The sequence below is a fragment of the Chrysochloris asiatica genome, unplaced genomic scaffold (assembly GCF_000296735.1).
Source record: "Chrysochloris asiatica unplaced genomic scaffold, ChrAsi1.0 scaffold00231, whole genome shotgun sequence".
NCBI lineage: Eukaryota > Metazoa > Chordata > Mammalia > Afrosoricida > Chrysochloridae > Chrysochloris > Chrysochloris asiatica.
In genome coordinates, this window is record NW_006408749.1 from 2567128 (window position 1) to 2594267 (window position 27140).

General features: G+C 39.6%; 1 protein-coding gene across 4 annotated transcripts in view; it reads left to right on the plus strand.

Moving 5' to 3' along the window:
• Positions 1-27140, plus strand: part of PAK3 (p21 protein (Cdc42/Rac)-activated kinase 3) — a 384476-nt gene that overhangs the window by 344841 nt on the left and 12495 nt on the right. For all 4 annotated transcript variants that reach the window (XM_006873248.1, XM_006873245.1, XM_006873246.1 and 1 more), the window contains 5 exons: positions 3057-3105; positions 3454-3566; positions 5226-5343; positions 7139-7238; positions 7731-7927. In XM_006873248.1, the coding sequence (XP_006873310.1) occupies positions 3057-3105; positions 3454-3566; positions 5226-5343; positions 7139-7238; positions 7731-7927 (577 nt within the window). The remainder of the gene's footprint in view (positions 1-3056; positions 3106-3453; positions 3567-5225; positions 5344-7138; positions 7239-7730; positions 7928-27140) is intronic.

Below are 27140 nucleotides of genomic sequence, written 5' to 3' on the forward strand. Positions count from 1 at the left end.
AAGGATATCATGTTTGGTAAGGTGGAGGGTCAGAGAAAAAGAGGAAGACCCCCAACGAGATGGATTGGCCAAGTGGCAGCATTGATGGACTCAAGCGTGGCAACAGTAGTGAGGTTGGCCCAGGATCGGGCAGTGTTTCGTTCTGCTGTGCATAAGGTCGCTATGGGTGGGTACCGACTTGATGGCACCTAACAACAACAACAACAATATGGTGGAGATTGAGAAAGTGAGGTGTAATGCTTGTTTTTGAGTTAATAATTGTAGATGTTTTAGAGTTTCAAGGTCTTTAAACCTCTGTGGATTAGAGTTATGCAATTCTATACCACTGAATGCAATAAAACCCAGGATATTGGGATTCCAAGGGTAGGACTCTAGCAATTTTAAGACAATGAAATGCTGAGGGGATGGTGGACAGAAAAGTAAGGATTTGAAGTGTAAAGCTCTGAAGATGTTAAACACTAATCCGGATTGTACTCCAAATTGATCACAATTTTAGCCCCCAGGGCAGTGGAAATGGACTAAGCTATGGAGGTTAGGATGTATATGGGAAGTCCAACTAGGTAGGAATAGTTGGCTCTCCTTCCTTAGCTTTAACTGGAACAGCTCCCAATTTGTTTGATAAATTTAGGGTTTCTGCATGCAGTTTTATTGGATACACGTGCCGCGAGCTTAGATGAAAAAGGCAAAAACATTGATTAAAAAAAGGACTCCAGACTACTCTACAAAATGTAGAATTCTGTCTGTTTTTAAAATAGGGACAGGCTATTTTGGCTGGATGATCAAGAGAAGCCCACTAATAACTCATTGCCTCAGTCACCTCCAGCAACAACAAATGATAATAATGGTGTTACTTTATTGCACACCATCTCTGATCTGAGAACAGGGCTAAATGCTTGTGTACTTTGTGCCATTCGATTCTCTGCAATATTATCACTTTTTTTTTTTTTTTTTTACATCTGAAGGAATTATGAGGGTGGCCTACATATATAGAGAGGCAAAGGCATGTTTGAAAACTATTTTGCAATTTGGTTTAAGTAGTTACCCAGGGCTTGTTGCAGCTGAAATACACACCAGATGGAGGTGATGTATTCTTTTGAACTCTGGACAAATCAGAGTTCAAAAGGACAAATAATGGAGATCAAGAATATTTGATAGCTTATCCCAAGAGGGAAGGGTTTTATGTAGATTTGAGTAGAGTGAAATGTTTTCTCCACAGCAAAGTTTTATTGACAATTCTGTGCTTACCTGGAAAGGGATTTATTAATTTGTTTATTCAACAATTATTTAATGAGCACCATTAAATAATGCTTTGGACCCAGACTCTCAAAATTAAGAGACTGATTTGTTTGATTTAAGTCTCAAGCCTAAGGAATTTCCAAAATGACCAAATCCTGGCTGAGATGGTAGTACCTATTGATTAAATGTGATATTTCAGTGTAGGCCTAATAGATATTTTGAATACCCAAGCAGAGTGAGGAAGACAGTAAGAGTTTGAAGATTCTAGTCATGGAATTAAAGAAACTTAAAGACAAAGTGGCCTTATTCCACCATGAGGGGGCTTCGAAAAGTTCATAGAAAAGTTCCATTATCTTTTCATTCCATTTTTGCACGAACTTTCTGAATCCCCCTCATATTTTCCAGATAGCTACCTCAAATGGGCTTGAATTGTAAACTGTAAAATTTGTACAGATTACGTAATCTCTCTAGGCCTCAGTTTCCTCATCTGTGATATGAGAATAGTAATACCCTCCTGTTTTATAGAACTATGATAAGGATTTAATAAGTTATATAAAGTTCTTAATGCAGTTTTGACACATACACAATATGCTCAATGTATTTTTATTGTTACTATGATCACTGTTTTCCTGTGAGAGAATTGAAACCAGAGAGGGGAAGTGACTTGTCTTAAATAGCATAACTTGTTGACATTAGGGCAAATATTAGAACTTGCGTCTCTACTAATGGTCAGATGTTCCTCATACTACACCATCCATTTTATTCCCTGAGAACAGCTAATATAAAATTCCTAGGCCTGTGAGAAATATTTCTGGCTCTTTCCAAGATAAGGGAGAAAAATTACAGAGGAATGACATCAGGAAAGAATTCCTGGGCTCAGAAAGCAAAAGCAGGTATAGTTAGAGAACAAGGGTGAAGCAAAATTATCAGAAAGTTTCACTAGCAGTGTTGGGGCATTACCATGCCTACTGAATCACAGGATCGATCTCTATGTGAATTCCTTTTATCTGCATAACGTTCATAAGAAATGGACTAGTTGTTTCCTGTGGGAGCAGAGGGGAGATGTTCAGAATGCATGTGTGTGTCACAGAGAGTTACCATGAATTCAGCTTTACTAAGTAATTTTTATTTGCAAAGCAAGCAGACCCTGTAATTAAAGTCAGAATGGAAGCATGAGATGTCCAAGACTTAAAGAATGAGATCTTAAAGGCTTATTGGATTGCAGTAAAACCTCAGAATAGAAGCTGTTGAAAAATGTTGCAAACAGAATTAAAAAGGATTAATAATAAAGCAGCATTGATAATGGTATGTTTAGCTACAGTACAGGTACAACGCCAAGAGTGATTGATTTGGTAGATAAAGAAACTCTTAAAAATTCAAAATGCATGAAAAAATCCAATCTGTCCCTATGCTAAAAATTAAGATTAAGTTATAGTTAAGCAAAAGGTGATAACTTTATATCCGAAACTGTGTTTTGGTTTAATCAGAAACCTGCACTATTAGTTGTTGTAACATCCAAGAAGTATTCAGAATATCCAGAAGTTCCCCCTAAAAGGAGCAAGGTCATCTTGCTCAGTTCATTACTGCATAGTGCCATGGGATACAGGCTGGTGCCAGAAAGTCTGATGCATTCCCAGCCCCCCACAAGGGACACATCATGGTTATTTCAGGTGCAATTACTATATAATTTTCCTTATCTGCTTTATCCTTTAATCTTGAGTTTGTTAATTTTCCTCTCCTGAAAAAAAATCTATATTTTCACTGAAACATGCCAGTAACACATTGATCGCTCATTAATTTGGTCATTTTCACCTTCACAGGGCATCAGGTACTGTTTATACAGCACTAGACATTGCAACAGGACAAGAGGTAAGTGCTGACATTCAATCCTGAGCTCTATGAGTATTATCCTTTATTCATACATATCAGGTTTCCTCTTTGATGGCCTCTACACCTGTAAAAATGGGTAGTCAAGCGAGTGCATCCCTAAACCAGGTTGCACTGGGTTGATGTGGGAATTAACTTCACTACTGTCCAAAGCATATGAAGTGGATAGTTTATTTATGATTGACCAGAAAAGAAAGGATGCGGGGTGTGGTACAGAGAAAGCTTAGTAGAAAAAGAATGTGTATGCCTTACTCTGTGTCCCCCATGCTCTGGAAATTTGTCTTTATTCTGGTGATTGTAAATTACTCTTGTATTGTCATTGTTATTCAGGTGGCCATAAAGCAGATGAATCTTCAACAGCAGCCCAAAAAGGAATTAATTATTAATGAAATTCTAGTCATGAGGGAAAATAAGAACCCTAATATTGTTAATTATTTAGATAGGTAAGTGTTTTCGCTCATTATCTACTTGGTTTTTTCGTATTGTTGGTTTGTTTTGTTTTGATAGCATGTCATTTTCTTGGCAAGTTTTACTTGGGATTTATTCTTTTAACATTCATTCTACAACTATGTCTCAAAATGATAGTAAGTGTTTGAGTATCGTATCTGTTACTAAGCTTAAACCCACTTATCTTTGTTCACCCATAAAACTCTTGAAGAAACCCATTTTATGGTCTTGATTCTAAACATGTTTAGGTAGTTTCCTTTTCAAAATGTGACTCCACTTTGGCAGGAAATAGACTACTGTGTATATGCAAGGGCAGTCGTGTTTTAAACATTTCATCAAGTGTTTGTATGGAGCCAGTACCATCTCTGGGAGGCCAAGTGCAGAAGGCTGACTACAATGGCCCTGCTTTAATGGGTGTTTTGTGATTTACTGACAGCTAGGTCCAGGGAATTGAGACTTTAATCTCAAACCTTTTTCCTAGACCAGGTTAATTAATGTCTCTTTCATCAGTAGTATTAACAATGGGTTATGAATAGCATTTAAAGACAGCACTAACTCTACACTTGTGGTTTAACATCTGTCTCATTCAATTTCAGTGTTTGTTTAGTTCCACTATACTATGTGCTCTGGGAGGATTCAAAGGAAATAGACAAGGTCTCCAAAATCAATGAGTGCATGGTCTTGCTCTGTGTGTTGTGTGCCAAGTAGACCTGTGGTACAGAGGGAATAAAAAAAAGGAAAGGGAGGAAAGATTCAATTTTACAGTCCAGATCAGTTTCATAAAATGTCATTGAGGGACCACCCATAGCAGAATCACCCGAGATACTTGTAAATAATGCAAATTTCTAGGACCCTCTTCATAGCTAAAAGAGATGGGGCCTGAAATTTTCATTTTTAACCGACTCTTCAGGTGAATCTTCTGGACACAACAATTTGAGAGTCACTGGATAGAAAGTCTTGCTTCACATTGATGTGGGCCTTAGAACAGCATTGAATCTTTGGAACCATTCATTTCATTATACCTCATCACTCTTGATGAGCAGGGGCCAGAGAGCACTGACAATATTTTTAAAGTGCCTGTTTATCCACTGCTGTCAAATTAATTCTGAATCATAGTGACGCTATAGATAAGACAGAAACAGTCCTAAAAGATGATGGACTTTTGGCACAAATGACTTCTATTGGAACAAGGAATGACACATACAATAAATCTGTTGTAAACATAAATCTTTTTGATTCAGCAGTTCCCTGAAAACATTTCTGTAATTAATTCAGTAAACTCCAGAATAATGCTAATATTTGAATAAATATGCAAAAGAATCTGAGCACCATGAGCTGGTTCAGTCTCACAAGTGAACATTATAGCTTGAGTTATCCAAATAGCCCATTGAAACAAGCTTTTACCCTAGCATGACTAACAATAGTCAGTAGTCACTAGAAGACTCTTGGTAATATTTCATCCCCTGTTGCACAATTGTATCTGCTAGTCATATCTGAGGACCCGTTGATTGTCTCATTATCACCACCATTAATACTTTCTCATTACCTAATATTTTCAATTGCAGAGACCAACAGTCAGACTCATTCTTAATGCATCTATCAGAAAGTCCCCACTTCCTTAGGCCTAAGTCAGTCTTTTTCTTTTCTTGTTATAGTTACTTAGTGGGTGATGAACTATGGGTAGTCATGGAATACCTGGCTGGTGGCTCTTTGACTGATGTGGTCACGGAAACTTGTATGGATGAAGGACAGATAGCAGCTGTCTGCAGAGAGGTAAGAATAGAGCATTTATAATTATCAAGAATACCACAATGGGCATTCATATGCCCATTGTTATCAAGAATACCATATAGTTATCAAGAATGCCACATTCTGAATAATCCATGATTATTCAGAATGTTTATAACAGAAAAGTAACAATAGGACATCTCTTCTAACAAAAGTTCTGGAGAGCCAACTTGAAGGCACTTAACAACAGCAGTATTTTAAATCCTAGCCTATGGATTTCTCTGAGTTCTCTTAATGCTACTCATGATATGCCATATAATCTCTCATGCTGTAATCTCCATGAAGATACAATAACAATGAGGTTGACATAGGGGCTTCTTTTTGATATACGGGAATGTTCATATGATAGATGTTTTCTGCTGCATGTGCAATGTGAGCCATGTAAATATATAGACCACGTTCTAATTCCATCTTTTTCTAGAAGACAATGTATGCGAGGTCTTCTATTAGCCCATAAACAGTTGCTTTCACATTTAATTCTGGATAATCCCTATAGCCCTTTAGTGGATCTGAGGGTCTGTTTCTTTTTCAATAACAGTATGATACCCTTAAGGAACTCTGGCAGCGTTGTGGTTATGAGTCAGGCTGCTAACCTCAAGGTTAGCAGTTCGAAACTATCAGCCATTCTGTGGGAGAAAGATGAAGCTTTCTGCTCCCGTAAAGATTTACCTCAGAAACCCTATCCAGGGTCGTTATGAGTCGGAAGCAACTCCATGGCACACCACCACCACCACCATGATACCCTTAGTTTCAACTAAATTAAGAATATTTTCTATTATATTTTTTTCAGTATTTAAACAAAACATGCCTCTTGCTGATGTTTCCTCTTGGACATTACCATCTCGTTCATTGTGGTGAGATTTTTCTGTAGGGATAAGTAAGAACTCTGACACACTGAAACTTGAAAACCAGTTGTTAAGCCTCGTAGAGTCAACTTCAACTCATAGCAACCTTGTATGAGATATCCAAGGAATGGCTGATGGGTTTGAACCACCAACCTTTTGGTTAGCAGTTTAGTACTTCTACAGTTCCAGAGAACCAGTGATGGGGGTAAAAGACCAAACACAACAAATAATTTCACTAGTTTTGCTTGTTCCTTTCGTTAAATTGTTCCCTTAAATTCCATTTCAATTCTCCCTTCCTGAACACACTTACAGGTCCATAAAACACATGTTTTCTCTTCCTGCACTAAATCAAACTTACAGTTCTTCAGAATAGACTATCTTGAGCCAATGAGTTTGATTTGTTTTTTGAATATTACAATAGAAAGCCATTTGCAAATAAGTAGCAATAATGACTTCACAGCCTAGGAGTGGTTCTCAAGTCTGGCTGTCCATCAGAAACATCTGGGGCACTTATTCAAATGCAGATTCCTGGGCCTTACTCCAGGCCTTCTGAATCAAATATTATGTAAGCAGATCAGTACATCTATAAAAGGCCAAACCGAATCCTTTTCCTCCAGATAGCTAAGTTAAAATACAATATGATTAAATGAATTTGTTAATTTGACTGTATTGATGACTAGTGGTATTTATCATGTCACCACTTTTTATGTCCCAGTCTTCAAAGGACACTTGGGAGCCTTCATATGTATAATGCTAAGTAACATCACTGATGTAAGTTGTAATGTGCTTTCAAAATAGTAGTCAAGCATTTAGTCATCTATTTTACTTGACAAAATGAAATTGCTCTCTTAATGAAAATTTATTTCAATATGAAACACATTTATTTTTCCATTCTCTGTGATTGATACAATGGAACTTTTTTTCTGATTCAATAGTGCCTGCAAGCATTGGATTTCTTGCACTCAAACCAAGTGATCCATAGAGACATAAAGAGTGACAATATTCTCCTCGGGATGGATGGCTCTGTTAAATTGAGTAGGTATTTTGGTTCAGATGGTGTCTGAGATCAAGCATTTTCTACTATTTCACTGTCTATCTTGAGAAGATAATGGCTAATGAAAGTGATTGATTTGAAAGCAATTCCGGTCCTGTTTGAAATACAGAGTTTTTCTTATAATGTGTGCTCCTATAGATCATGGCCAGTTTTTGGATTTAATGGTAAACATTAAGCATTTAATATTTTGGTTGAAAATTTCTAGTGACTTTCCTTGCCTCAATGACAAATGTCTAGTTAGAAAGCAGAACTATCCTGTAAGATTGAAGTAACATGAACAGTCAAGCCACATCAGCCAGTGATTTCAGACCCTTTTAAAACCAGGAGCAGCTGACAGTGGTAACAAAGGCTGTGAACTAGGAAGTTGTGTAAGCTCAGTATGTAACAAAGGAAGTTCAGCCATTATCTGAAAATGACTCATTAAAGAGGAAAATCATTTGAGTCAATTTTAACTGACTATTTTTTCTCTGCAGCTGATTTTGGGTTCTGTGCACAGATCACCCCTGAGCAAAGTAAACGAAGCACTATGGTGGGAACCCCCTATTGGATGGCACCTGAGGTGGTAACTCGAAAAGCTTATGGTCCAAAAGTCGATATCTGGTCTCTGGGGATTATGGCAATTGAAATGGTAGAAGGCGAACCCCCTTACCTTAATGAAAATCCACTCAGGGTAAGTCAGAAAAGAATTCTGGGGAAAGGTTAAATACCATTCCTTACCTCCCCCAATGGGGACTGGGATGGGCTCTTTCCTGGAACAGATGACTTAAGAAGCCCAAAGCTATAATTCTCAACATTACTGTTTTGTTTCGTTTATCTGAGGATATTGCAACACTTTTCCTAAAGTGCTTTGTTATCAGTATTTCCAATGATAGGGATCTTTAAAATTCTTTAGCATTCTAGATAAAAATATGTGTGTGTTTTTTTGTTTTTTGTTTTTTTTTTTTTTTTAAAAAGCAAGACGTCATAAGAAAAAGAGTATTGTTGTTATTATTTATCATATGATCTTTCTGGTTCAAGCTCACCAGCTGATCCTCGGGAACCCTATACAGGGTCGCTATAGGTCGAAACTGACTCGACAACACTTATCAACAACAGCAAGGGTAAAATTCACGCTTAGGCTTAGCAATACGGACACAAACAACAGGCAAGATGATTTTGGCACTGGTAGTGTGCATAAGTTTCTACAGAGAGTTTGAGTCTGTATATCCCCTCTTTACATCAGCGTGACACCCTTTATATGTACAAGTTTCTGGAGAATTCCCATAATCTCTCAGTTCCATTTTTCCATGAACAGTTGCACGACCCTATGTACAACTACAGAGCTCTGGCCCACCCTTAGGAAATACACAACAAAACAGCTGCTGACTCACTTCTGTAGTTTAGCAAGCATTCCCCTCCTCACCGTCTCCAGTGTAGTTCTCAACAGAAGGTGGTGGGATCTGGCTACAAAATGGACCTTTTTTCGTTGTGGGGATAACTGGATCACTTGTAGATCAAACTTTCTGCTTCCACAGTAGCAAACTGACCTACCCAACCCAGACGATTTCCATTTATTTACTACTCGATAGTCTCAATGAAATTTGTGATATTACCAGGTTACTACTGTGTCGATGTGTTCCAGTCAATACCCAGCAAGTTGTTGCTGCTCAATAAATCATTGCCGATAATGAAACAAATTTTCATTTTGAGAATTATAGCTATGTAAGTGCGTTTATTTTTTTAAAAAGTAATCTAATGTAAGCATGAATTTTACCCTTGGTGTACAGAAATAGTTTTCCTTAGTAAAAGGTTAGGGCTTTTCGGGTTAAGTTTGTGAAATCCGTATTCAAGTCAAGTTGCTTGTGACTTTTTGTGCATGTACAGAAGCCTACAAATAGATTGCCTAGTTTTTGCAGTTGAAGATTTTGCATTGGGGAGCTGCATTACCTATGTTTGGAATGGGGAACAGCTTCCTCCTCCTTACCCCTCCTAATTCATCTCTGGTACTTGGCCTCTCATCCTATTCCCTGCACTGCTTAGAAAACAACAGATAGGAGTGAAAGCCCTACTGAATACTAGTGCTCTGATCTCTTGAAAATGAGGCATGTACACTGGTTAGCTGTGCATGAGGCTGAGTGTAAAAGAAGGGGCATTTTCCCACCACTTGTGGGTCAGCCCTTCCTGAATGTAATCAAGCCCACCCCTGACCTATGGACTAGCACATCAAGATAATTACATGGATTTTCCTTATTGTTTAACCACTTGTGCCCACTAAGAAATAGCAGTGAAAGAACATATCTGGCCTCTTGTTTCCATGGTTTTCCTCCTCTAACTCTTTGGAGTTTAGAGGCACTAAATGGATTATAAGCCTATTTTGCTTTTTGCTTTCTAATTAGTAATTTACAACCTGCAGAATTTAAGGTTTACATATAATGACTCGGCAAAGCAACTGGTTTCAATAATGCATTTGTTACCTTCTTCAGTTCCTTAATTAGAACTGGTCGCTCTTTAAGCTCAGCTGCTAATTGTTAGAAAGAAAAGAAACAGTTTTTAATCTTCATAAGCATCTTCTACGTTGGGATTAGAAATAAGAATTGCCAGTTTGTCTCTTAGAATCCACCATTTTGTATCTAAACATGGACTTGGAGATTAGCAAGCCTCCAGGTTTAGGAAACGTACATTAAAGCTATAACAAAAAGATCTGTCAGAAACACCACCCTGTTGAATTTCACTGATAAAGAGTTTTCTCTAATAATTTTGGTTATTACTCATCACATGTCATCAACCTCCAATGAATCTATAATTGACTTAGCCCTGTTGAGACCTCTCTCTGCTAGGTGCCACAAGTACTTTTATAGTTTTGAATTCAAATATGCTATCCTCATATTCTCTGAAAGAAAATTCAGTTCCTGCAGCTATATTCCCATATTTCAAATTTGAAAACCATTCGGAAGATTAAAGAGAAATGGAAATAAAATGAGCCTTCAGGGAGCCTACATTTTGAGGGGAACCTGGTGATGGGGCCAACCAAACCCTGCTGGCCACGATTAAAGTACTCAGCTGCTCCATGGGAGAAAGATGTGGGCATCTGCTTCTGTAAAGATTGTTGTTGTTAAGTGCCATTGAGTCAGTTCTGACTCATAGTGACCCTGTACAGCGTTTCCAAGGAGCAGCTGGTGAGTTTGAACCATCAATTTTGTGGTTCAAATTGACCTTTGGTCTAGTGCCTATCCTCCAGCACCACACCAGGACTCTGTAACGGTTACAACCTTGGAAATCCTGTGGGGCAATCCTACTCTGTCCTGTAGGGGTGCTGCTGTGAGTCAGAACCAACTTGAAAGCACCTAAGAACAAGAGTGCTGGTCTTACTGTGGAGCTACAGTTACAAATGCTGCTGCCACAGTAGTTAAAGCACTCAGCTGCTAATCACAAAGTCAGCAGTTTGAACCTACCTGCTGTTCTCTGGGAGAAAGATGTGGTAATCAGCTTCTGTAAAGATTTAAAGTCTTGGAAACCCTATTGGACATTTCTACCTGGTGTGGCTCTGTGGCTTAATGTGCCACACAGCAAAGTCGTTTGAATCACAAGGTTGGTGGTTCAAGCTCACCAGTCGCTCCTTGGAAATCCTATACAGGGTCGCTATGGGTTGGAATTGACTTGATGGCACTTAACAATAACAACAACCCTGTCTTATAATGTTGGTATGAATACGAATCTACACAGCAGCAGTGGGTTTTGGTGACCAGACCAGAGCTTCAGGAGATCTGTGAAAGAGGACTGTTGTTGTTAAGTGCCGTCAATTCGGTTCCGACCCATAGTGACCCTGACCAGGGTTTCCGAGGCTGTAAATCTTTACGGGAGCAGAAAGTCTCATCTTTCTTCCATGGAGCAGCTGGTAGTTTCGAACTGCTGACCTTGCTGTTCGCAGCCCAATTCGTAACCGCTACGCTAGGCTAGTCCTTTCTTTAAAATTCTTCCAGTGTTACCACCCATCTACCATTTTCAATTTGAGAGGGAAAGAAGTTACTGAGCGAAAGAACGACACAGTGCTAGAGGGTGACGTGTTGATGTAAAAAGAGTTCCGTTCATGTACTCAGGTAGATGGGGGTGTGTCCTGACTGTACAACCTGCAACCTGGGATCTTTGGCAGGTAGTTTGCAAGCTTTCTAAGCCTGTTTTCTCTCTGTAAAATGGGATGATAACAGATTTGTAGATAGTGAGACAATTAAGTGAAATAATGTATGACAATCACCTAGCAAAGAGTCTCATGTGTATTATAGGAGATGATGGATGGATGGATAAGTAGATAGATACATAAATACATGCCATCCAGTGATGAGCCCATATAGGGTTTCCAAGGAGCAGATGGTGGGTTTGAATTGCTTCTGGGTAGCAGTCCAAAGCTTAGACTACAGTACCACACCAGGGCTGCATAATAGAAGGAAATCTACATATCAATAGAAAAGGAAATCGGAAGAGAAAGAATACTTACAGTGTTTGTATCCACTCATGAAGGGAGATTGGATTCCTTATGCCCTCCATCATTTTCCCTCCCCACTGGCTGTACCCCCATCTGTCCTGCATAGTTCAGTACAGTTACCAGATACAGGTAACACTGAATAGGTGAAGTGTGGGGCTGTACTTTTCAGTGTGCCTTTTTTTGTGTGTCTCTTACAACTGAGCAAACAACAAACACCATCTATGAATAGTACAGATGCCTATTAATATATCGTTGATGTAAAGAAAGAACCCTCCGAATTATAATGTAGATGGGGTCTTTTTGAAATGTGAAGTTACTTGGTACTAATTGACCTAATTTGCTCATACAATGCCTTTTTAAAGGTCAGAGAGTTATTAACAGTACTGATGTTATGAAGTTGGTACCATCCTGGAGACAGAAAGGAGACCATCTTCTTACTGTCCTCACACTGCGTGAAGGCCTCACACTCCACATCACTGGCTTTGAACATGTTCTTCTGTGACCCCAGGCCAGTCTCTGTGCTGCCTTCAATATTAAAGTATCTTATTCCTGCTATTTGTCAAAGTGACTGGGTTGAAATGAAAACCAATGTTGGTGTTCTGCTGCTCTCCCCCAACTTTTGTTAATTGAAGATATATACTTTAAAGCTGTTGTTGTTATTGTTGTTAGGTGCCATCGAGTCGATACCGACTCATAGCGACCCTAAGCACAACAGAACAAAACACTGCCCAATCCTGGGCCAACCTCACAATCGTTGCCACTTTACCAGTCCATCTTGTTAGGGGTCTTCGTCTTTTTCTCTGACCCTCCACCCTGCTAAACATGATATCCTTCTCCAGCAACTGGTCAGGTACCTCCTGACAATATGTCCAAAGTGTAAGAGATAAAGTTTGGCCATCTTGGCCTCCAAGGAGCACTCTGGCTACACTTCTTCTAACACAGATCTGTTGGTTCTTTTAGCAGCCCGTGGCACTTTCAATATTCTCCTCCAACACCATAACTCAAAAGCATCAATTCTTCTATGGTATTCCTAATTCACTGTCCACATTTCGCATGCATATGAAGTGATTGAAAATACCATGGCTTGAGTCAGGCGCACCTTAATGACCTGCTTCTAAATACAAATGCACAATCATTTCTTTAAAAGAAATAATTTGGTTTGGTTCATTTCACAGCAATGAGAGACTGTCTCTTTATTAACTTTACATTCACACATACCATGGCTGTTCTTGTCAAGTGGTTTTGATGAAATTTACAGTTTGTAGAATGTCTCAATGACATCAAGTTGAAGTCCCCACTGGACCCTGTGGGCCACTTGTTTAAGTCTAATTTTCCAAACCTTTAGCCTAGTTCATGGGTGGGGAATGTCCAGCCCACGGACCATGTAAGGTCTGGCTCAGTCAAGGCATCCATAGTTGCAGCCATCACATTGTTGTTGTTAGGTGCCATCAAGTCAGTAGCAACTCACAGTGACCCTATGCACAACAGAACGAAACACTGCCTGGTCCTGGGCCAAACTCACAATTGTTGCCATGCTTGAGCCCATTGTTCCTAAGGAACAGCTGGTGAGTTTAAACTGCTGACCTTTCTGTTCAAGCTGACCTTGCAGTAGAGTGCTTTATCCTACATCACCACACCATGAGGAACCTATAAATAGACCAATAGGCAATTGTTCAAATAGAACAAGGGGATATTGAGTGGTTTAAAATCAGGAAAGGTGTATACCAGTGTTGTATCTTTTCACCAGACTTATTCCATCTGTATGCTGAGAAAGTAATCCAAGAAGCTGGATTATATAAAGAAGAATATGGCTTCAGGATTAGAGGAAGACTCATTATGATACAACCTTGCTTGCTGGAAAAGAAAGGGACTTAAGATACTTTCTAATGAAGATCAAGGATTACAGCCTTCAGTATGGGTTGCAACTCAATGTAAAGAAAACAAATCCTCACAAGTGTACGTAGCAGTAAATAACATCATGATAATTGGAGATAAGATTGAAGATGTAAAAGATTTCATTTTGCTTGGATCCACAGGTAACACTCATGGAAGCAGCAGTCAAGAAATCAAACAATGTATTGCATTAGGCAAATTGCTCTTGAACACCTCTATGAAGTAAGTGTTCATGAGCAAAGCCGTCAGTTTGAGGACAAAGGTGCACCTGACTCAGGTCATGGTGTTTTCACTGTGAATCAGCAAGACCATAGAAGAATCAGATACATTTGAATTATGGTGCTGGAGAAGAATATGAAAAGTACCATGGACTTACAGAAGAACAAACAACTCTGTCTTAGAAAAAGTACAGCCAGAATGTTCCTTAGAAGCCATGATGGCAAGACTCTGTCTTTCATACTTAGGATATATTATCAGGACGAACCAGTTCCTGGAGAAAAACATCATGTTTGGTAAAATGGAGGGTCAGTAAAATCAAGAAGACCCCCAGCAAGATGGATTGACACATGGCAGCAGCAGCGGGCTCAAACATAACAATTGTGAGGACGGCACAGAATTGGGCAGTGATTTCTTCTGTTGTGCATAGGGTCACTATGAGTCAGAACCAACTCGATGTCAACTAACTACAACTACCTGTATGGCAAAAGAGGGAGGGCAGGAATCTAAATGTCGATCTCTTGTCTACACTAAGAGGCTTCTTTTTCCTACATTTAAAGCTCGACACAATGTTAGTTATCCTCATTATTTATTACAGCTCATGGAAATTCTGGCTATCCTGACGGCCTAGGCAAGAGAGTTTAAAAGGGTCAAAGCATCACTGCTGCTGTTTCATGCTACCGAGTCAGTCCCAACTCATAGTGAACCCTGGATAGGGTTTCTGAAAATGTAAATCTTTACGGGAGCAGAAGGCCTCATCTTTCTTTCTTCCACAAAGTGGTTGGAGAATTCTGACTTCTGACCTTGCGATTAGCAGCTCAATGAGTAACCCACTACGTGACCAGAGCTCCTTAGATCATCTTTGGTAACTAAAAAAATGCAATTAAGGTCCAATCTGCTTCTAGTTCACTCCAGCTACTGGAACCTGTGCTGTGGGTTGGAATGTCTGGGTTTGATGGCACGTGCTCATTTGGAATTAAAGGCAGACATAAACTTCCTGAGCACCAGAGAGGCAAGCATACTTTGCTAGCACTCAGTCAATATTGTTTTGAATATATTTCAGGAAGAGCTGGTAGCGTTCCCTTCTTTTTCCGTAAGCCATTATGGAACAGCAAGGTTTATTGATGGTTTGTTGACACTCCTCCTAATTTGAGTGGAGGGGCAAATTAGGATAAATGCAACTAAAATAATTATAACATAGTAACAGGTTTTCTTTTTAATAATACACACACACACACACAAACACATATCCTACCAAAAGATAGACCGCTCTTAAGAATCATGAGTTGTCAGGAATTCAGCAAAGGAAAATGGGACTTGGCCATAGGAAAGCTAACTGCAAGTCTCATTTAGATTGTAATTCAGAAGCAGACAGCTCAGACTGGTGAGTTATGACTCAGAAGACAGCCAAAGGAGAAATTGATTCCACAGCCCACTAGAAATCCAAGCACCTCTGACTAGGCAAGGAAGAGGAAAGAAAAATTTAAATCTGGTGATGAGAGAAGACTCACTATTAACCAGGACTGACCTTTCCTTATCTCCTTGCTATCTTATTATTTTATTCCTCAGTGTCCTTAAAGCATGATTTGGGAAAAAGAAAAAAATGCGTAACCCTGGTAGCACAGTGTTGAAAGAGCTCTACTGCTAACCAAAGGTTAGTGGTTTGAACACACCTATTGCTCTGTGGGATAAAGATGTTTCAGTCTGTTTCTGTAAAGACTGTTGTTGCTGTTGTTGTTAGGTGCCATTGAGTCAGTACCGACTCCTAGCGACCCTATGCACAATAGAACGAAACACCGCCCAGTCCTGGGCCAACCTCACAATTGTTGCCACGCTTGAGCTAATTAATGCTGCCACTTGACCAATCGGTCTCACTGGGGTCTTCCTCTTTTTCTCTGACCATCCACCGTACCAAACATGATATCTCTCTCCACTGACTGGTCCATTCTGACAATATGTCCGAAGTAAGACAGATGAACTCTGTCCATCCTGGCTTCCAAGGAGCACTCTGGCTGTGCTTCATCCAACACAGATCTATTTGTTCTTTTGGCAGCCCATGGTACCTTTCAATATTCTCCTCCAACATCATAACTCAAATGCATCAATTCTTTTCCACAGACTTCCTTATTCACTGTCCAACATTTGCATGTATATATATGAGGTTATTGAAAATACTATGGCTTAGGTCAGGTGCACCTTAGTCCTCAAACTGACATCTTTGCTTTTCAACACTTTAAAAAGGTCTTGTGCAACAGATTTGCCTAATGTAGTGCGTCGTTTGATTTCTTGACTGCTGCTTCCATGAGTGCTGATAGTTGATTTAAGAAAAATTAAGTCTTCGACAACTTCAATCTTCTCTCCACTGATAAGAACATTGTGTATTGGTCCAGTGGTGAGGATTTTGTTGTGGTTAGGTGCCATCAAGCCGATTGTTAATGAGTTTTCCACCACTCCTGATGCCACATTCTTCTTCAGCATACAAATTTAATGAATCCTGGTGTGGGTCTGTAGGATAAGCAGTGGACTGATACCCACAAGATCAGCAGTTCAAACCCACCAGCCACTCTTGGAACCCCTATACACTAATGAGTCGGAACCAACTTGAAGGCACACAAGACCAGCATATTGGATAAGTATGCTGAAAGTATACAACCCTGGTACACACCTTACCTGATTTTAAACTGTTCAGGATCCCCTTGTTCTGTTTGAACCACTGCCTCTTGGTCTGTGTATAGGTTCCTAATGAGCACGATTAAGTGTTCTGGAATACCCAGTCTTTGCAGTGTTATCCATAGTTTCTTATCCACACAGTCAAATGGCTTTGCATAATCAATAAAGCACAAGTTAACATCTTTATGATATTCTCTGCTGTTAGCCCAGATCTCTTTGATGTCGGCAGTGGTAATCCACTTTGAATTTCTGCCAGCTCCCAGACAATGTACTTCTACAACCATTTTTGAAATCAGCAAAAAATTTACTTGAAAGTGATGTTAATGACATTGTTTGATGATTTCTGCATTCCGTTAGGTCATCTTTCTTTGGAAAGGGTATAAATAGAGATCTTATCCAATAGATTCATCAGGCAGCTGTCCTCCAAATTTCTTGGCCAGATGAGTGCGAGCATCCAGCACTGCATCAATTTATTGACACATTTCAGTTTGTATTGTGCCAATACCTATAGCTTTGTTTTGTGCTGATGCCTTCTGTGCAACTTGGACGTCTATCTTCAGTCCCATTGGTTCTTGATCATATATTACCTCTTGAAATCTTTGGCTATCTATCATTTCTGTTTGGTACATTGACTCTGTGTATTCCTTCCATCTTCTTGATGTTTCATACCTCATTCAACAGTTTGCCCATTAAATCCTTCAATATTGCAACCTGAGACTTGAAACTTTTCTTCAATTATTTTAGCTTGAGAAATGCTGAGCATGTTTTTCCTTTTTAGCTTCCTAACTCCAGTTCTTTGCACATTCTTTACTTGACTTTGTCTTCTCAAGATGCCCTTTGAAATTTTCTGTTCAGCTCTTGTACTTCCTCATTTTCTTCCAGTCACTTCAGCTTCTCTGTGCCCAAGAGCAAGTTTGAGTCTCTTCTGGCATATATTTTTGTCTTTTCTTTCTTTCCTGGGTTTTTGTTTGTATGTTTGTCTTTATTGACTGTTTTCATTCTTCCTGTAGGATGTTCTTGATGTCATCCTACAACTCTTCAAATTTTGTTTTCGAGTCAGGCTGCTAACTTCAAGGTCAGCAATTCAAAACTACTAGCCCTTCTGCTGGAGAAAGATGAGGCTTTCTGCTCCTGTAAAGATTTAGAGCCTTGGAAACCCTATTCAGGGTCTCTATAAGTCAGAACTGACTCCACGGTGCACCACCACCACTACCACCACTGTCTAATGCATCAGATCTGTTCTTGAGATACTCTCTAAATTCAGGTGGGATATATACAAGGTCATATTTTGGCTCTCATGGACTTGTTTTCATTTTCTTCAACTTCATTCTGGACTTGCATATGAGCAATTAATGGTCTGTTCCATAGTCTCCCGCTGGCCTGTTTTTGGCTGAAGATACTGATTTTCTCAGTTGCTTCTTCCTACAGATGGAGTCAATTTGATTCCTATGTATTACATCTGGTGAGATCCATGTGTTTTAATGTTGAAAAAGTATTTGCAATGAATGATTCATTGGTCTTGCAAAATTCTATCATGCAATCTCCAACATAATGTTTATCGCCAAGGTCATATTTTCCAGTGACTGATCCTTTCTGTTTGTTTCCAACTTTTGCATTCTAGTCCCTAGTAACAATCAGCACATCTTGATAGCATGTTTGATCAGTTTTAGACTGAAGAAGCTGGGAGAATTCTTCAATTTCGTAATCATTGACTCTGATGGTTGGTTCGTACATTTGAATAATAGTGGTATTAACTGGTCTTCCTTGTAGGCGGATGGATATTAGGTTATCACAGACAACATGGTACTTCAAGATACATGTTGAAATTCTCTTTTTGATGATGAATGTGACACCATTCTGTTCAATTTGTCACTCCCAGCATAGTAAAACATGATTATCTGATTTGTTTCAGCTCACTGATGCCTAGGATATCCATTTTTTTTTATGCGTTCCATTTCATTTTTAACAATTTCCAATTTCCCTAAATTCATACTTTGTATATTGCTCATTTTGATTAAGAATGGATGTTTGCAGCTGTTTCTTCTCCTTTTGAGTTGTGTCCTGTCACCTAATGAAGGTCCCACAAGGTTTGCTCTATCCATGTCATTAAGACAAATTCTGCTTTGAGAAGGCAGCTCTTCCTCTCTTGTATTTTGAGTGCCTTCCAAGCTGAGGGACTCATCCTCCGACATTATATCTGACAATGTTCTGCTGTTATACATAAGTTTTTCAGTAAGTAACTATTCAGAAGTGGTCTGCCTCTCCTTCTTCCTAGTCTGTCTTAGTGTGAACGTCTGCTGAAACCTGGCCACCATGGGCGACCCTGCTGATTTGTAAGATGGCTTCCAGCATACATAGGCCACCATGGTATGACAGTCTCATGCCAATGGTGACTATAAAGATTACAACCTTGGACATCCTAACGGGCAGTTCTGCTGTGTCCTGTATGGTCCCTTTGAGTTAGCATCTACTTGAAGTCAGTATTTGCCCACATAGGTACTAACTAGATCTAAAACTAAGTAGTTATGTGCTATGGAATTAATTCTAACTCATAGCTATACAGCTATGAGAAACCAGATACAGTATAGGATCTCTATGTGTCGGAACCAACTCTATGGCACTTAACCACAACAACAGTAGCAAATCTTCACAGGAGCAGACTGTCACTTGTTTTCTCCCTCAGAGCAGCTGGTGGAGTCCAGCATCCATTCTTTCTGTTAGCAGCCCAGCACATAATCACTGCACTACCAGGGCTCCTTAGAACTAAGTGGTTAATTGTAGGAGTTAATTGTTGTTAAGTGCTGTCAAGTCAGTTCCAACTCATAGTGTCCCTATATAGGGTTTCTGAGGAGCGGCTGGTGAATTTGAACCAATGATCTTACAGCTCAAACAGAACTTGCGGTCCAGGGCATTATCCCACAGTGCCACATCAGTAGTTAATTGTTGTTTTTAAGTGCCATCAAGTTAGTTCCAACCCTAGTGACCCTGTATAGGGTATCCAAGAAGTGGTTAGTGGAGCTTGAACCACTGACCTTGAGGTTCAAACCGACCTTGCAGCCCAGTGCATTAACCCACAGCTCCATACCAGGACTCCTGTTCCTTGAAATCAAAGTTCATCTTAGAGATAAATTGTGGCGTTTGATGATGGACATTTGTCCACTAAGAGGCCCACTCATTCTGTGGCTTTTGAGGTCAGTGTTTTGGAGTTTTTTTGTCAGTGAAAAATGACTTCACCAAGATCAGGATTTTCTTGCCTTTTTTTTTTTTTTTTTACCTTTGTCCTCTTTTTGTTTCATAACCTTTTGCAACTTGGTTGCAACAACATTTTAGAAGATCCTCCCTTTGCATTCTGATAAGAGGCCACTCTGAGATGTCTTAGATAAGCTTTCCATTAGAGAAAATGAACTGTATCTGGGCGATTTTCCATCTGTCCTGGAGCGCTAACATTATCTCATACATCAGGTTGATGTTTTCACTGTCCTTGCGTTTAGATAACAAAACTAATGGGGACTTTTTACCTAGGGTGTGACCAACAAATGTGTAAGGAGTAGATAAGATGTTTTATAGTTTCTCTACCAGGTGCATCTGTTACTTGAGTTCCCAGGTTTGATAGTCAGGAACTCTATGATCTTCTTTAGGTTACTTCTCACTGGGCCTCCAGCGATTTATGTCTTCAGAGGAATGGAATTTGACTTGATTCTGGTTACCAGTAGATTTCAAAAGCCCTAGCGCCTTAGTGTTCTGTGTAATTCCATCAGGGGGAGCCTTAGTATTCTGTGTAATTCCATCAAGGGGGCAACGGCGAGAATCACATGGGCAGGGCTCTGTATTCCCCCAGAAGAGTTCTGCTCTAATTTGTTTTCTGAGTTGGACTTTCACATGAGATTTACTTATCAAAAAGGGAAACTCACTGGTCCCCTACTCTGAATCTGTATTCTTTGGCTGCAGGTAGTCTGTAGCCTTCCTCAACTCTGTAGAAAAGGACATCATTTGAGTGTGTTGTCTTTAGGAAGGCCTCTAAAGAGTTGTCTTCAAAAGGGAGCTTAGATGATGAAAGGAAATCCAGATGAGTAACTCGTGATACTGTAGGGAATAATGCTTATCAGGACGGATTATGAGGGTTGGAAATGCAAAGGTAGAAGTTTTGTAACAAGGAAGGGAGTGATTAATTCTCCAGGATAGGAGCGGAGGCCTCTGGGACCATCAACAGAGAAGAACCGAGAGCGGGATCCTGCCCAGAGAAACAGAGATGCCTGAGATGGAGACAGCGATGATGACGTGGAGTGATGAAGCGACTGGGGACTTTGGACCCAGAGAGGGAAAGGGACTGTGGGCCGAAAACTGGGGGGAGGAGGGGGAAGTGTAGGGGGCGGTTTTCTGGGATATACCCTTTGGGTGGTTGATGATGCATGGAGGGGATTGGAACCATGGCAGTGAGATGATATACGATGGAATGAGTATAAAACTGAAGTTCTCCCATGTAAACTATCATATAATTCACAATAAAACATTTAAAAAAAAAAAAAAAGGGAGCTCAGAGACATCTCTCATCAATTCCTGATCACTCCTACCAAGAAAAGACATTTCATGATTTTGTGAAGGGTGCTACATGTGGGACTTAGTAGCCCTTCTCCGTTAGTAATCTTGGGGACGAGGCCAGGGAAGAGCACTGCAGTGATACAACTGTTACAGGGGCATGCGCTGTAGTCTCTAAGGTGTCATGGAAAGAATCAAATGTTACTGTGTACAGAGCTGCATACCAAATAGAACTTGAACTCAGTTTAGATAAGCATTTATGCATATTTCCAAACATTTATTAGTCAGGCTGTTTAATCTTAATATGGTAATTTGAAAAAGCCCTGAAGAATCAGGAGGTAGCACTTTTTAGTCCTAATGTTCTAAAATGAGACATGAGCAAATGCAATCCTAAAATGTACCGTGGAATGGCGAATGTTTAGTGTAGCTTGAAGAGAAAACTAAAGGTGAAGATAGACAAAGTTTTGAGTAATTTTGTTTTGTAAAAACCAGAAAAATGCAGCAGTAACTGAACGGGATGTAGGTTCCCAGTTCCCTTGACCTCCCAATCTTTCTAGTCTTTTGTTTTCTTTTCTCTTTTCATTCCACCAGCCACTTTCTCTCTTCATTGTCCTCTGGCCCCTGTCTATGTCCCACGGCCTTGTGCTTCCTAGTCTGCACCACAGCTACTATCCTCTACCCCCTGCTTCATTTTGCTTTCCTTACTTTCCTCTCTTTGCCCCTTCTTCACCCGCAAAGCTCCCACCGTCCCAAACCTTGCTTAATGCTTGAGTTTCCCAGGTTTCCTCCATGAGCCCACAGAGCCTATGGAGTCCCTGCTCAGTATTTCTAGATAAGTAGTTAGTATCTCAATGTCTTTGACCAGCAATTTTTAAGGGGCTAAATCTATAATAGGTGAGTTGTAAATGCTATCTTAAGAATTTCAAAACAACCAAAAAGACCCCCACAAAGTTTAGTAACAGATGAGAAAAGGAGTATGCAAGACTAGATGGGAGATCAATTTGACTATATTACTTATTCTGTTATTAGCATGGACTGTTGGGTTGAGTAAATCAAAGTATGGCAGACAAGGTTAGTTATGACACCCTAATTTATTTTTGTGCATTTGTCCCTATTTACTCTTTTCTTAGAAATAAAGAAATGTCAAGACCTTTCATGAGATCCATAAACATGTCGGAGACAGCCATACACTTTGGCCTTTAACCTTTGAAATCCCAGGTCACAAGTAAAACGAAGTCAGATGGTGTCAAGCCACTTTGTTACCAAATCTCTGCCATAAAACGCTCCAAGTTAGTTGAAGTATAAAATGAGAAAGGAGATAGGACAAGAATAGGCTGTAAGCAACAACCAGAGTACAAATTGCTTATAAGTCTTCAATGTATATCCATACAGATAAATTGACAAGTTATTGTATGAAGGTCCTCCAGCTGTGTACCTGCTCTGTTCCCAGTTCTAAACAAGTGAAGAATATCTCAAGAGGTTTCATTTCCTCTCTAGATGTAGAATTGTAGTAACAGATAAACCATTTGCTTATGTTCAGTGTTACCCCTCTCTGGAGAGGCCCGTGTCTGCCTCTGCTAAGAGATCCCCTATCTCAGTGACTGAGAACAGAGAATTATTGAGTGCCATTGAGTCGGTTCCAACTCATAGCCACCCTGTGTAGGGTTTCTGAGGTTTGTAAATATTTGCAGGAGCAGAAAGCCTCATCTTTCTTCCACGGAGCAGCTGGTGGGCTTGAATCACTGACCTTGTGGCTAACAGTTCAATGCTTCTCTTAAAGAGCTAGAGTGCTCCTGAGTACATGAAAAGGTGAAATTATACAGTGGTTTGTAGATTGGCCCTGTACTCTCACTCCCAGATAGTCATTCAACCGTGACTAGTTGTGTGTCTTTGGACACGTTATCAGACTTGGCCCCATAGGCCTCAATTTCTTCATCTGTTAATTGGGCATCATAATAGAGTCAACACCTCAAAGTGTTTCGTGTGGATTCTATGAGAAAACAGTAATAATTCAATAAATGTTATCTAGTAATACTTTTCATGAACATAATAATGCAGATATTGAGATATAGACGAGTAGCTCTCTTGTTCCTATAGTTCAGTTACATTGTATGTATGTTAAATGGTTGTTTTTTATTGTGGTAAAATATATGTAGCCAAAAAAATGGCAATTTCAACCATTTCTAAGCATACAATTCAGTGGCATTAATTACATTCATATGCTGTCCAGTCATCATCAAGTTCCATATTTTTTCATCATCCTAAACAGAAACTCAGTACCCCTTAAGAAACAACATTCCATTTTCCCCTTGACTTAGCCCTTGGAAACCACTCATTAGAGACTCTGTGCATTGGCCTAGTTTAGATATTTCGTATAAGTGAGATCAGATAATATGTGTCATATTTTATCCATTGAGTATAATGTTTTCATGACAAGCTATGGACAACATTGCAAAGTATGAGTATTCCGGAGCACTTAATTGTGCTCATGAGGAATCTGTACATGGACCTAGAGGCAGTTGTTCAAATAGAACATGGGAACACTAAATGGTTTAAAATTAGGAAAGGTGTGTGACAGGGTTGTATTCTTTCACCATACTTATTCAACCTGTGTGCTGAGCAGATAATCCAAGAAGCTGGGTTATATGAAGAAAAACGTGGTGTCAGGATTGAAGGAAGACTCATTAACAACCTGCGATATGCAGATGATACAACCTTGCTTGTTGAAAGTGAAGAGGACTTGAAATACTGATGAAGATCAGTATGAATTGCATCATAATGTAAAGGAAACAAAAATCCTCACCACTGGACCAAATAAACAACGTTCTCATCAATGGAGAAAAGATTGACGTTGTCAAGGACTTCATTCTTCTTGGATCAACCATCAACACTCATGTAAGCAGCAGTCAAGAAATCAAATGGCATATTTCATTAGGCAAATCTGCTACACTACACAAGATCTTTTTAAAGTGTTGAAGAGCAAAGATGTCAGCTTAAGGACTAAGATGTGCCTGACCCAAGCCATGGTATTTTCAATAACCTCATATGCATGTGAAAGCTGGACAGTGAATAAGGAAGACCACAGAAGAATTGATGCATGTGAGTTATGGTGTTGGAGGAGAATATTGAAAGTATCATGGGCTGCCAAAAGAATGTGTTGGAAGAAGTGCAACCAGAGTGCTCCTTAGAGGCCAGGATGGCCAATCTTTGTCTCTCATACTTCGGACATATTGTCAGGAGGGACCAGTCACTGAAGAAGGATATCATGTTTGGTAAGGTGGCGGGTCAGAGAAAAAAAGGAAGATCCCCAGTGAGATGGATTGGCAAAGTGGCAGCATCAATGGGCTCAAGCATGGCATCAATTGTGAAGTTGGCCCAGGATCGGACAGTGTTTCATTCTGTTGTGCATAGGGCCACTATGAGTCGGTATCGACTCGATGGCACCTAAGAACAACAACAAATAATGTTTTCAAGGTTCATCCATGTAGTAGCGTGCATCAGAACTTCATTTTTCTTCATGACTGAATAATACTCTCCTTATGGCCAAATAATATGTGTATGCCACATCTTTTTTATTCATTTATCTGTTGATAGACACATGGGTGTGTCTTTGTTTTTTTTTCTACTTTGTTATCTGTTTGAATCCTTTCTTTGTTCTCTGAAGTATATACCTAGTAAATACATTTGCATAGTGTAAATTAGGTGCCTGATCACTATGAGAAAATGATCATCCTTGAGAAAATTTGTTTTGTATCTTACACATTGAACTTACTAAGAAATGTTCTACTGCACTCTACCCTCTTTTTAAAGTGAGTCTTTATATTGGTGCTGTGGCTTTTGATGGTGACTGGCATATTAACATATAAGTCTCCTAGTTTCTTTTCTAACATCTTAACCTAAACTTTATTAAACTGCTATAGTGAATTGATATTATATAGTAATGCTTTTAAATTAAAGGGTTAGTCCTATTGCAAAACTGTCTTTATGAAAATTTATTGGATACATATAGATTGTTTTGGGACTTCTTCAGAGCTGCCACCCATTCTGTCTTGCCTGAGGAACATGAAACCTTCAATGTTAAAATTAAGGCAGATCCCAGAAAACCTGTATGATTGGTCACCACATCTATCTGGGAAAAATGGAGAAAACTTTAAAGAGGACATGCCTTTTGAACTACTGCTTGAAAGACTAGAAGTTCTCAAGGCACTTAAAAGAGATGAGAATATCATTTTAGGAAGATGTGAAAGACCATTTCATATTCAGGAAATGATGAGCGCATTTGCTTTGGCCAGTGTGTATACATATGTTGTTGCGAAGTGCAGTCAAATCGGTTATGACTCATAGAGACCCTGTATAGGGTTTTCAAGGAGCAGCTGGTGGGTTTGAACTGTCGACCCTGTGGCTTGCAATCCAGTGCTGATTCTACTACACTGCCACATGAGTGAGGCCAAATCATCCCATAAGGAGTCATTGTTGTTAAGGGCCTTTGAGTTGGTTTCAACTCTTAATGACCCTGTATAGGGTTTCCAAGGAACAGCTGGGTTTTTTGAACTGCCCACCTTGCAGTGCTTATCTTCCAGTACTACACCAGAACCCATAGAAGTCTTTACTATGCTCCAAGTGTTAGTGATTTTTCAGATGACTATAGTGAATCCCTTGACTCAAATTAGACCTTGTTTGGAAGCATAAATAGAGAAAACAGCAAAAGTGCTTTAATGGAAACAAAATGTGTGATCCAAGTGCTTGAATCTCTATCTGTTCCCTCTTAGAAGCTCATGAGAAAGGTTTTAGTGAGCACAGTTTGCAAAACATATCTGTGGATCATGGGGGCCACCCAAAAATGTCATGACGATATCTGTGATGAGAGAGATTGTAAGGAGGATGGAATGGGCAAGAAAAAGACTTGGGTAAGGACAACCAACTAGGGGAGTTATTGTAACAGTCTAAGAGAAGCCAAAGCTGAATCAGAGACCATTGGGATACAGAGAACTGGATGAGTATAAAGATATTTCTTTATAAAGAAATGAGTATAAAGAAGGTTGTATTACTAGGACTTGGTGGTAATTGGGGGAGAAGGTTGTTGGTTGAGGAAGAATGATGGTTTCTTTATATGAGTTATTTGATTGCTGGTGAAACCATTAGTTGCGGTCAGAGGGTACAGATTTGGATCACTGTTTTTTTTTAAGGTTTTATTGTGCATTGAGTGAAAGTTTACAGGGCATATCATCAGTTTTACATTCAACAAATCATATAGCTTGTTTCATTACATTTATTATAATCCCCTCCATGTACCATCAGTTAACAGTATTTCTCTCTATCCACTTTAGCTTTTTAAAAAAAACACACAAACCAAAAAAAAAAAAACATTCAGGCATATATAATAATTTACATCTCCAAAGGGCACATTCTGCAAGTCGACTCCCGGCCACCAGCTCTTAGTCTTTCTTTTCTTAGTCCATGAATCTAGAGTCCTCAGCCGCTCCCCCTCTCCATGCCCCCATCTCTGCCTCCATCTCTGGTGCTGCTGCTTCTCTGGATAAGGTCCAGTATTCTGCTTGTGCACTTCTCTCTTGATGGTCCTAGGGTCCTCTGTTTCTGGACTGTAAGATTAACCACTCCTCTTTTTTTGTTACAAAACTTCTACCTTTACAATTGTGGCAGTCGCGATTAGTCAGGGTAACAGTTATTCACTATTGAACCTTATGAATCTTATCCCCATCTCTTTTCACCAGACCCATCTAGACAAGTTGACAGCCATCCAGTGGGGACTCTTTCTTTCTCCCCATACTCTTAAACTAAACTTTCTCTTGAAACCTTGTAAGTCAGTCACTTCGTGCCTTTATTGCCCCCTCATTTTAGGTAGCCAATGTTTAAGTTGCCCATCCCTATCTACCCTGTGTACAGAGTGGATAGCTTTGATACTTGATTTGAAGACTCTTTCTCTCTCTGTTGGTATTCAGAGTAACTACTGCACTCAGTATAGGTCAGGTTCATCATGAAGATTTATCTTCTGTCACTGTAGCTGTTCCAGTCTGCTTGTCCTTTCTAGTGGGAATGTCTCACCTCACAAGGTTGTGGATGGGACTCAGGATTACACATAAGGTCCTAT